The following is an 11908-nucleotide window of genomic DNA, read 5'->3' as shown; positions in this document are numbered from 1 at the left end:
TGAAGTTCATATTTTGATGTTTAGCATTTGCCTTGGCAACATCTGGAACCCCTTTATGGAAGTGTATTGTTACTTTTACTGCTCGTGCAGCTTTATTAAATCATCTGAGTATTAATATTGAAAGTGTTCATCTGGGTCTAATCAGGGCCAAGATGAGTGATGTGGCAGTTAAATTGTACCTAAGAACTAATGGTTCAAGGACACAAAGACCTGAAGAAACTAGCAGTGGACTTTGTGCTCTTCTTTTTAGCTTCCTAGGAGAAGGAGGAGGGGGGAAAAAAAGAGATATTCCTGCTCTGACCTTTCTTGCAGAGCAGATAACAGAATCGCAGCCTGAGCTAGTTTAGAACAATTTGTCTCCAAAGAATTTTGTCCAGTTACCGCTATATTTCTGGATCTCGTTTCCATATTTAACTCTTTCATCTGCCCTGGCTTCTCCGCTCCGCAGTGCAAACGACTGCCAAGTCAAGATCCCCACCATGCGTGCCAGTACAAAACTGCCGGGGCTGACATTTTGCTCTGAGACCTCAAGCAAACCCTTGATATAAATAAGTAAATAACATACCCAGTGGGTATAAATAAATAAATAACAAACCCCATCATTCTTCTGCATCAGCGACATCCACAACCTGGATTTGTCCATTTGCTTCTCCTCTGCAGGGTCCCCAGATATCCCTGGGATGATGGTGCTGAGCCCATGGTCCTGCACGAGCATGCTGCAAGCACAGCACGAGCCAGGGCATGGATGGGTTGAGCTGAGGGGGTGAAAGCACAAATATGGGATCGACACCACCAGAGCACAGCCCTGGGTGTGGTGGGGCTGGGTTTTGGGGGGAGAAACCAATTTACCTTCAATACTCTGTTCCCACGTAATAACACCGATGGAGTTTTTAGAGTGCGGTGGCTGTCGCTGTAGATCGAGAGCCCCACACAAATGCTTTTTTCTCATCCACCCCCAAAACTCTTGTCCTCAAGAGGAGTTTTGCCCAGGATCCTGTGAGTCCTGCCCCGGCAGAGCGAGGCGGGGAGGTGAGGGTGGCTCGCACTGGCTGCAAGTGCTTCAAATTCCCGGCTGAAGTCACAATTTTGGTAGCTAACCCTTGGATGGATGCAGGGCATTGGGTCTGTTGAGGTCACCCACAAAATCCACGGGTGCCTCAGCAGGGCCAGAGCAGCCCCATGGACGGGGGGATGCTGAGCGAGAGGTTGTGGGCAGCATGCTCACCCGCTCCACTCCTGGCTTCCCTGCCACCTCGCACGACATGATCCCTGCTGAGCTGCGTTTTAAGCCTCACACGGGTCATTTAAACCAAAATTTCCACTTCCAGCCTTCAGATGCAACAGGCTTCTCTTCTGCAGCCAGGTTTCCCCTCCGCCATTAGCGTTGGCCTTACGTATGAGGCCACGGGAGCTTGTAAATGGTTTATTTCTGTGTGGGAGCTTTCCAGCAGCTCTTTTACAGCCACCTCGTGGAGGGGGGTCTGGGCCAGCGAGGGAAGGAGCGCAGGCACACAAGATGCTGTTGGAGCCAGCTGCGAGCCCCAGATTTGGGAAGCAGAGAGGTTAAAAATCCCTTTTCGCTGTTGGGACAGTATACGCGTTAAAAAGGAAAGGGACTATAGGCTCGGCCGTTGGCCACGGGCAGGTCACGGATGTGACCATCAAAATGCAGGAGGTTCTGCAGGTTGCCCACAGACCCAGGGTGCCCATGAGTATGCTCCTGTATCAGCAGGGCCTTGCTTGCAGGGGCTGAGGCTTTCCAAGCCGTAGTCGGGGATTTTGCAGTTTGTTTCTTGTTCAAACTAACGGCTGGTGATGGAAAACCCCTGCGATGGCTGTGGCAGCCCAGTGAGCCACGGCTGCCCTTTTCACAGGGGCTGGGAGCAGCCAGCACTGCCGGGTGGCTCGGGGAAGAGGCAGCCGGAGAAGCACGGATGACCCAAACCTTCAAAAAATTAGCTGCTGCTGTAGTTCAGGTTCCTACCTGTACACTCTTAAGTGTATTTATTTAAGTAAAAATTTATAAATATCTATTTCTACATAAGCCACTTAGTGTCTTTTTTTAAAATAAAATAAAGACATTTAGCAGCCTTAAAACAGGAAGTTTAAATTTAGCTGGGATTTATCCCTTAACCGAGCATAGTTTGTTCACCCTTTGTATAAAAATAGAGATAATTTTATGCCTGTGAGATACACGCAGAGCAGCTCCACACAGGCAGCAGTTATTCCTGCCGTTGCGGCCGGATCCAGCGCTCCAGGGGCAGGAGAGTATCTCATGCTGGGCCGGGGCAGAGCGGGCAGCAGAGCTGGGGCAGGAGCAGCCCCTGTTGCGCCAGAGCTCAGGAAGTCTCAGCCCAGCGGTTACTGCCAAAAACACAGATGCTCGGGGAGCAGGTGGCAAACGCATCCCCCAGCTTGAGCTCGTTGAACAGGCAGAGGGAGGATGAGGAGGCAGCAGGAGAGGAGGGAGCTGCCCCAGCCTGGCCATGCATCCCTCCCCAGCACCTCTCTCCCCCCAGGGAGGGGAATAAATAAAGTCTTTCAGGCACACAGAGACCCGGAGATGTCCCTTTTCGGACACTGCGTGCACTCAGGATGAGGGGAGTCGCAGCTTTGAGCCTAGGTTGTAGAGGAAGAAGTAAACTTCCCCTTGATGATAAACGGTACAGGAAACGTGGAGAGAAAATGTGGTTCTTTGCGGCTTCCCGGGCTCTGCAAAGCTCTTGTCCGGCAGGACCTGCCTCCGCGCCGCCGGCATCCCTCCATCTCCTCTAGGCTTTGGCATAATCTAAAGCACATTTGACCAAGCAATGGAGCAAAGTGAAAGCTATAAACAAATGCATGTAGAAATAGGGACAATTCAGGCTCCTTCTCCACTGCTTGTGCAAATTGCTGAAAATGGTGGTTATTTTTCCCCGCTCCGGGCAAGCGTGACCACGCTCACCCTCCACCACCTCTCTGCCCCACAGCCTGCAGCACTGGCGCCCGCCGCAGCCTGAAGACCAACCTGTGCAAGTGGTGCGACTCCACGCTGCCGGCCTGCGAGGAGAAGGTGTGCTACAGCAACTGCAACCTCAACTCCTACTGCGAGGACCCCTACGAGATCTGCGTGGCCATATGGTAAGCAGCAATCCCCTCGTCAAGGGGGGACGCAGGGGAAGAAGGGGTTCACGGGGAGGCAGCTTATGGGAACACACACACATGTATCTATCCCTGCACTTGAATCATTGCCCATTAAAGTAATTCAGGACTCTCTCTTCCTCTCCCTTTGACTCCATTATAATCAAAATTACAATTTGAAGTAAAAAATTATTTGGTCTGCCCCATAATTAGTACCAGTTTATTTTCTAAATAAATTAAGCATTTAAGTGCCCAACACAGAGTGTGGCAGGTTTGCTGCAGGACCTCTAAACCCCCATAAACCCCTGAATTTAGCTTTACAGGCTGAACCTACTGGGCAACACCCGCAGCCCTGACTCCCAAACCCATGCTGTCCTCCTGCATCAGGCTGGTGAAACCCTGGTTCACGTGCAGGGGTGCAGCCGAGGTCTGTCTCCATCTGGCACGTGGACGTCTGACCTGGTACCGAACTGGGGTTTAACCCACTGGGTTTAACCCACCTCCTTCCCATCTCCTGGGAAAAGCCCTTTTCTGCTTCTCCTGGAGATGCCTGGAAGAGAAACGCAATCTTGCACTTCAGGCCAAGCATAAGCCGCATCATTTGCCCGGAAGAGTGCCTCCCCCAGCTTTCTTGGTCCCCATGAGCAAAACTAAAAAAACATCCATTTTGGGTCTGCCCAGAGTGATTTTCTCCTCTTTCCCTTTTAATTTGGCTGCCAAAGTGAAAGCCAGCCAAGCACTTATCGCTAGGCTTTATCTCAACCTGCTAATTAGCATGAATGCTGTATGCCCTGCTTTCAGTAGGAGTTTGCCTCAACATAATTGTTGCATTATGGACTTAAAAAAACCCAAAACACAAAACCAACAAGAAACACAAACAAACAAACAAAATCCACCCCCTGCCCCAAATTCCCCTACACGCACATGGAGAAGCCACCTTAAATCCTGGGTAGGCAATCCAGCATCTCACTGGGTTTTCCCATTGACAGCCTACATGTACAGGAAAAAGCAAGACCCCTGCAGCATAAATCCCCATGCCAGGAAAGCAATCCCACGGCATGGGATGGGGCTGCACCTCACGCCACGTATCAGATGAGGTGAGGCAGCTGCGGGGTCACAAATAACCTGCCAGCCCCGCAGCCTCCTCCCAGCATCTCCCACCCCATCCTAAGACCCATCCTGAGATTGAGATCCCTGCAGGCAGGGCTCACCTCTAAGCCAGCCTCGCTACCCTTTGCTCACTTGCAAAGGCATATTTGGATCATCTGAACTTGTCCTGTGTGGGTATCACAGTCACAGCAGCAGCTTTGGCCCCATGCTCATGAACAACGTGCTCATGTCCTCCAGCGTGCCCAGCCTGGGCAGCCCACGGAGGAGGGATCGCACCCTCCTGGGACTCTTCAGCTGGAAGCTCCTCTGACAAGTTACCTGGGAACCCCAAGAAAACAGAAGGAGCACTGAGGCCAGGGGACTTTCCGTGCCCTGTACCAAGAAGAGGATGACAAATTTTGGTTCTTGCCCCTGCTTTTATTTCTGACTTCCCAGTGGACCCTGAAGGCATCGCAAAACCTCTCCATACCTTCATCCTCCCACTTTGCACCGCTAGGTCGGGAAGCAGAGGCTGTCCCTGGAAAAGTTGTTAATGGTTGTAATGTCCTTCAACCCCCCCAGGAGCAGCTGCAATGCTCGCCAGCCACCCGTAACCCACGTGGGGGCCACCCCCCCCCCGCCGCTTGTCCTCACCCCGGGGCTGCCCTGCAAACTCGACTGGTGCCGGGTTATCCTGCCTCCTCTGGGGAAGGCTCTGGAAACAAGGGTTGAACCCTGGCGCTCTGCTCTTAGCTCTTAATTACCCACTGGCTGTTCAAGGGTAGGCGCTGACCCTCCCCGTAGGAGAAGGGCCACATCCCAGGTTGCATTTTCCCAGTGGTGCCGGCAGGGCAGGAGCCATCTGGCCCCGAGCTGCCTGGCATGTGCTCGCGAGCCACCCGTAACCCACGTGGGGGCCAACCACCCCCCGCCGCTTGTCCTCACCCCGGGGCTGCCCTGCAAACTCGACTGGTGCCGGGTTATCCTGCCTCCTCTGGGGAAGGCTCTGGAAACAAGGGTTGAACCCTGGCGCTCTGCTCTTAGCTCTTAATTACCCACTGGCTGTTCAAGGGTAGGCGCTGACCCTCCCCGTAGGAGAAGGGCCACATCCCAGGTTGCATTTTCCCAGTGGTGCCGGCAGGGCAGGAGCCATCTGGCCCCGAGCTGCCTGGCATGTCTCGCGTGCCATGCCAGCAGCCTGCATTAGCTCTGCTCCAGCTCTCCGAGAGCAAGAGGCTCCATCACAACGCCAACAGCTGCCTCCTAATCCCATCTCCGAGCTCCAGCTCCTTTCAGCTGGCACCATCTGCCCCACAAAGGGATATAACCCAGTTCATGCTTGGCCATTCTTAAATCCACCTGGGCACCCCAGTTTCTGAGGATCTCCACCGTTTGCTCCCCAAACCTCTTCCCTCAACTAGCTTGGTAAACAGCAGGTGGAGATGAAGACATAGGTCCAACAAGGATGACTCTACCACGCATCAAAAGAAGGGAGCTCCCACGCGCTGGGACATCGCTGTGCTGGACCCTCTTGCCAAGCTCCCTCGTGTTGAGCCAACACTGCTCGGATCCGTTGGGAGAGCTGGAGTTTTCCAGCAAAATGAGTGCCCTGTGCTTGAGGAGTCAGATGACAACGAGAGCCAAACCCATCCGTTTGCTCTACATGTGACACGTTTCCATGGCTTTAATGGGAGCCCGATCTAGGTGCTGCTGAGCAAAAAATGCAGCACATGAGAAGGACCTAACCTGGCTACTGAGCATTGGTGGTTAAGAAAGCGCTAAGGACATCAGCGCTATGGAGCTAGACCTGGTGCTATGAGCCACATTTCAGTAAGTAACTGGAGTTTCATGAATGAGGCCTTTTGGTAATAGGCCTTGAAATATTTCATCTGTTCTCACTGCACTTGCTGAACGCTTGTGCACAGTTAAACGCAACACGGGCACTGGGATATTTTGCATCTTCACTCCAAAAACGGAAAAATCTCTTGGGAAGTCTTCACCCCCCCAGCTCCTGTCTCTCAGCTGGTGGGAGGGATGTCTCGGTCTCCCCTGGCTGATGTTATGACCATCTCTGACATGGGGGTTGTTACATGGAGCTGAAGAAATACGCAGCGATTAAAAAAAGAAAACAAAAAAAAAGCCGGTCTGTCCTTTCTTTTTGAAACAAAGAACAAATTCTCTAGAAACGCTAAGAAATTATGCCTTTACCTCCCTCTTAATTATCTAAATGGAAATAAGGAAGAGCTAGGGCTTATTTGCCATCGCATCTCTGGCTGTGCTGAGCCCCAGCACTCCTCTGCCCCAGAGCCCGTGAGGACCGGGACATCACCGGGTAACATAGCAGGTTTCATTCGTAGTTGCTCGGTGTCTGAAGCCGTGGTATAAACGCAGACACAGCCCCATGGTCCGGGAGTCATATTGCCTTCACGTTATAATTTGGCAGCTCCAAAGGTCAAGCTGTTTCTAGAAATAGCCCCAACCAGCGACTGAAGGGCTCTGCTCCCGCAGGTCGCCGGAGGCAGGAGCAAATGGTTCTGCAAGGACAGGGCACAACGACCAGCAATTAGCCCAGAGAGAGCCCTGGGGATGAGATGGCGCTTACGGGCTGCACCTGCACACATGGGTTGAGAGGAGCAGGAGGGAAGCGCGAGCCAAGCAGTCGCTGGCGAGCAGGCTTTTCGGCCCCCACACCCCCCACCTCTCTCCTGCACGGGTGAGATTTGGGCAGCAGAGACTGCAGCCCCTCCTGAGGCAGAGATGTGATGACTTGTATTGCAGCAGAGGTGACATACGAGGTGGGACTCTCATTTTGGAGGGTTTCCTTACGACCATACAGCCCCAAAACCTGCTGGCCTAGCAGCTGGTATTGGTAAAGGAGGGATTTTGCCCCAGATCCCACGCAGGGCATTCAGCCTTAGGGTTGGCACTACCTGATCCAAGGCGTGATTATGAACTGGTGAATTATCTACTGGAAACAAGCAGAGTCTCTGGCTCACATCCTACTGTTGGCATGTGCTAAACATTTCTCTCTTCACCATTTGGAAGAGATAAAGGGCTTTAACAAAGCCCCTCCAAAGAACATATAATTAGAATTATACCAGAGCCGCTGCAAACAAGTCATTCCCTACACAGCTTAAAACAAATGATCTTAAAACCAAGTTTAAGATGACACCCAGGTGACACCAAGGCTGAGCCGTTAGACTAAAGCTTTGTCGGTTCATTTGGCACGTGCAGGAGACAGGACAATGAGAGCATCAGGATCAGCACGCTCTGCCACAACCCCCACCGCCCCATCGAAAACCTCATGGTCCCCAACTACAACACCTCGCGCTGCATCATGACCCATCAGCCCAGCGAGGATGGGATCACCTACATCTGCGGCTGCGTGGATGAGCAGGAGTGCAATGATAAACTTATCTTTGAAAACCACACCAATGGTGAGTACTTTTATTAATGTTATTTACAGGGGGAGAAGCACCCAACACTAATGACAAATAACTTGTATTTCCAATAGAGTGGGAGATGCGATGCCAGAAGGAGCTCTTTCAGCATCATCTTTGACCTCCCTATATAAAAGCTAGGTAAAATTTGTACCCCGTTACTGAGCCCAGTATTTTGTCTGTGGCTAAACCATCCCTCTCATAAATGCCTGCAGCCTTGGTCTGGAAACATCAGGCGATGGAAAATCCACCGTATCTCTTGGTAGGCTGTGCCCTTCAGCGCAGGGCGAATCAACCGGGGAACCCAGAAGCTGATGTAACCCGGCGTGAGTCAATGCTCTGAAAGCTTTAAATAAATCGCACCGGAGCAAATCCTGCCCCGGCACACCCACGGGAACCGCTGGCGTCCGCCACGGCTGCGACCCAAAAAGGTGGTGGTGCCGGGGCACGGGGCTCGGCACGCGGCGGTGCCTCCCCCGCCGCTCTCCTGGGGGTTTCTGCAGCAGTGTTTCCCCCAGGCAGGGACAGCCAGAGCCGCCCCGGTGCTGTACACGTACGTGAGTGCGGCTTGGCACGCCTGTAGATGCTTGTGCAGATGGCTGGAGATCCAACAGGAGCTGTAAATCCACAGGAGGGAAAACTAAGAGACAGCTTGGTTTTGTACCTCGGGAGGGTCGTATACTTTGGAAACGCTTCCAGCTAGATCCCGAGCCTTTGGGGGCTTGTCGAAACCTCCCTAACTCCAAATGGACCAGGTTTATCCAAGTGCCCATCAAGAATCTGACCCGTAACAAAAGCAAAGTGAAACCCCTCCGGTTTTCCATAATTACAGAGCAATGAAATGCTGAAAATGAGCCTAAGCATAACCTGCAACTCAGCAGCATAGCTTCTCCCGCAACGCAAGGAAAAAAAGAAAAAAATCACATAAAATGCAAATTCTCAGAACAAACAAGCCACTTTTAACGAAGGCAAATGATGCTAAATTTGGCAGTTCTTTGCTGCTTCCTGAGCCAAACATAACAGGTACACACACTTCTAGGGAGAGATAGTCAAATCCCAAAGCCAATGCTGGGATATGTAATTTCACACAAAAATGACAACTGGCTCATTGGAAATGCCACCCCCACTGAAGACTTCCACAAACAGCCGCCTCCTGCCAGCCGGCACGTAGAGTGCTGAAACTCGGAGCGAGAGCAGTGTGGGCCTTAAACAATTATCTCCTCTCTGATTTGGTTTGTGGGACCAGCTTGGCAAGCCCCAGACTCAGAGACCCCATTGTTTACATCCTTTTCTTCTGCTTTAAGGGATCATTTGCATTTTCAATATTAACTTATGGTCATCTTCAATGGTATAGACAACTGCTGAGCAGAGAAATGTCTAATACAGATGAGCACCTCTCCAACAGCTGAAGCAGGCAGATTTTTTCCCATTTCTTGATTTCTTAAGCCCTGCTTTCAGGTCTGGGCTGCTGGGTGGCACTGCCCTAGCACCGGGGCTGCAGGGGACCCCATCAGAGCTCAGAGACCACCCTAATGAACACGTGGAGGCATCGTTTCCTAAAGCCATGCAAGCAGGAGCCCAGTGGACACCTTGGGAAGACGCTGGGTAGGGTTGAGCATGCAGAGCCCTCTCCACCCCCGCGCCAGCTGAGCCTGGCCCTAGAGATCCATCTCCCATCAGCAGGGATGGAAAGACCCACGCAGCAATGCTCAACAAGGCATGGGTTTACAGACCCATGGTTATCACCAGAGCAGCTACCTTTGCTCTCCGTGGAAGGGGTCTAAGCCGTGCTGCGACCCCTCTGTATCAAAGGGCTTGCATCAGGAAGGGGCATCCTCACAAAAGAATTTGCTGAAGTTGTGTTAACTTCCCCTTTTCAGGACTCGTGCACGCAACTCCCTTAAAAATATCTTCTCTTTCTTCAGAGTTTCAAAGATGGGATCTTAAGCATCGGGTAAATCCATTAAAGCAGTAGGTGATATCCAGGCCTAACACTTTCCAAAATAAACATATTCCTGAGCTAGTTATTGATTTATATCAGTATAGGTTGATCTTGCGGTTTGAACCTGATGCCTATTTTAGAAACGCTTTCACAGCCTTGCAGAAATTAGCTGCAGCACATTTTTTCGAAATTTGCCAAGGAAAATAGCTAAACGCTCTGTTTTTCCAGAACCTGAATTATGATCTGCACACACTGAGGTCAAGCAGCAAGAGTTTTGCTTATGGAATGATTCTTATCCCTCTTCCCCTGGGTTATTATACTTGGCAGAAAAACCTCTGAGTAAGATTTTACTTGAATATCTCTACTGAAGTCAGCATGTTTATTCCAGGAATCGCGAACATCAAAGCATCAGACAATTATATGTTGTGCGAGGGTTAGGGCTTTTTGTGGCCCGCCCCCCCCCCCCCCGATGATTTGAAGGCTGACGGGGGTTTAAAAGAAATAAAACAAAAGCAGCCATGCCCGCTCTGTTGACAGGGCTCGGTGTTGTAACACGGTGAGGAAGGAGATGGCAACACTGGCAGACAGCACTGAAATGATGTTCCTTTACGCTAATAATTGTGCAAAGCAGCCCCATGCCTCCCTGGGCTCAGTGGCCCTGCATCCCATCCCCGCCCCCAGCATCCCTCCTGGCTCTCCATGCACCGCAGGAGTCCAGCAAAGCCCCAGCCCCAAACCCCCTCAGAGATTTGCTCTGTTCGAGCCTTGCCTCAGCTTTATCACCGTTATTTCCACACCAGCTCCCCTCGCCGTGGAGCGCTTGGGAGCCGCCGAAGGGCAGCCGAGCCATTTTGGTAACAGCGGCAGGGTCTCACAGGCCCCACCGCCCAGTTCAATTCACGCAGGCCGGCGTCCTGAACCCTCACTTGATAAATGGAGCTAAATTTGAGACCTAAACTGAGCAGCTCCCCTAATAACTGCCTACATCTGGGTTCTTTGCTGGGATAGGGTTTGTGCGCAGCATGCATTGCGGCCCCGCAAAGGGCTGCGCTTCATTAACGGCTTCGCATATTTTCCTCCTCTGCGTGATGAAAACGAGCTGTTGCAGACCCGCAGCGGCAGCGCCCTCGCCTTTGCTTTCCTCCCTGCAGGCTACTCCATGCTGCAGAGCAAAGAGGTCATCCCAGTGGCCGCCATCAGCCTCCTGCCCCCGCTGCTGGTGGCGGTGATGATCACGGTGATATTTTACCTCTGCCGCACGCAGAAGCGGCGCAAGAGAGCCAAGGCGTGGGGCGGGAAGACAGGGCAGCCCCTGGCGCTGCCGGAGCCAGGGAGGTCCGCCGAGCGGGAGGAGAAGTTGTCCGTGCTGATGGACGAGAGCCCGGCCAGCGCCAGCCCCATCTGCACCAGCAGCCGCCCCGTCGAGCTGCTCCCCATCGAGCTGGACGAGATGGTGGGTAAAGGGCAGTTCGCGGAGGTGTGGAGGGCCAAGCTGAGCCACAGCCGCTCAGGGCAGTATGAGACTGTGGCCGTGAAGATCTTCCCCTGTGAGGAGTACTCCTCCTGGAAGAACGAGAGCCAGATCTTCACCGATGCCAGCCTCAAGCACGACAGCGTCCTGCGGTTCCTCACCGCCGAGGACCGGGGAGCAGGGCCCCGCCGGGAGTACTGGCTCATCACCGCCTACCATAGCCGGGGCAACCTCAAGGACTACCTCTCCCGCCACATCCTGAGCTGGATGGACCTGCAGAAGATGGCGGGCTCCCTGGTGAGCGGGGTGGCCCACCTCCACAGCGACTACACCGCCTGCGGCAGGCCAAAAATCCCCATCGCCCACCGGGACATCAAAAGCACCAATGTCCTAGTGAAGAACGAGCAGGAGTGTGTGCTCTGCGACTTCGGCATCGCCATACGGCTCGACCCTTCCCTGACGGTGGACGACTTTGCCAACAGTGGGCAGGCAAGTATGACATGCCGGCTCTCCCCAGAGGGGACCCTTTGCAAGCCACCCCTGGTCGCCCCACGGCCGAAGTCCTCGCCCACCCCTGCTAACGCCTCTCTCCTCTTTGCGGGCAGGTGGGCACCGCCAGGTACATGGCCCCAGAGGTCCTAGAGTCCAGGGTGAACCTGGAAGACCTGGAGTCTTTCAAGCAGATGGACGTCTACTCCATGGCCCTCGTTTTGTGGGAAATGGCCTCCAGATGTGAAGTGGTAGGAGGTAGGAGCATCACACCGGGGTTGCCACATGCCTTTTGGCTCCCTTCCTCCCCATACGGGAACATGGCTCACACTCACATCCCTGCCGATGGCGCGGGAC

General features: G+C 53.0%; 1 protein-coding gene across 1 annotated transcript in view; it reads left to right on the top strand.

The window, feature by feature from the left end:
* LOC103908596 (TGF-beta receptor type-2-like) overlaps positions 1-11908 on the top strand; it is a 34177-nt gene that overhangs the window by 16688 nt on the left and 5581 nt on the right. Inside the window, exons 2-5 of the mRNA XM_009290992.2 lie at positions 2970-3120; positions 7444-7646; positions 10743-11551; positions 11668-11809. Coding sequence (XP_009289267.1) covers positions 2970-3120; positions 7444-7646; positions 10743-11551; positions 11668-11809 — 1305 coding nt within the window. The remainder of the gene's footprint in view (positions 1-2969; positions 3121-7443; positions 7647-10742; positions 11552-11667; positions 11810-11908) is intronic.

The sequence above is a fragment of the Aptenodytes forsteri genome, unplaced genomic scaffold, assembly GCF_000699145.1.
Source record: "Aptenodytes forsteri isolate BGI_AS27 unplaced genomic scaffold, ASM69914v1 Scaffold29, whole genome shotgun sequence".
NCBI classification, from domain to species: Eukaryota; Metazoa; Chordata; class Aves; order Sphenisciformes; family Spheniscidae; genus Aptenodytes; species Aptenodytes forsteri.
Note: the sequence above shows the minus strand (reverse complement) of the source record. Positions and strands in the feature narration are given on the sequence as shown.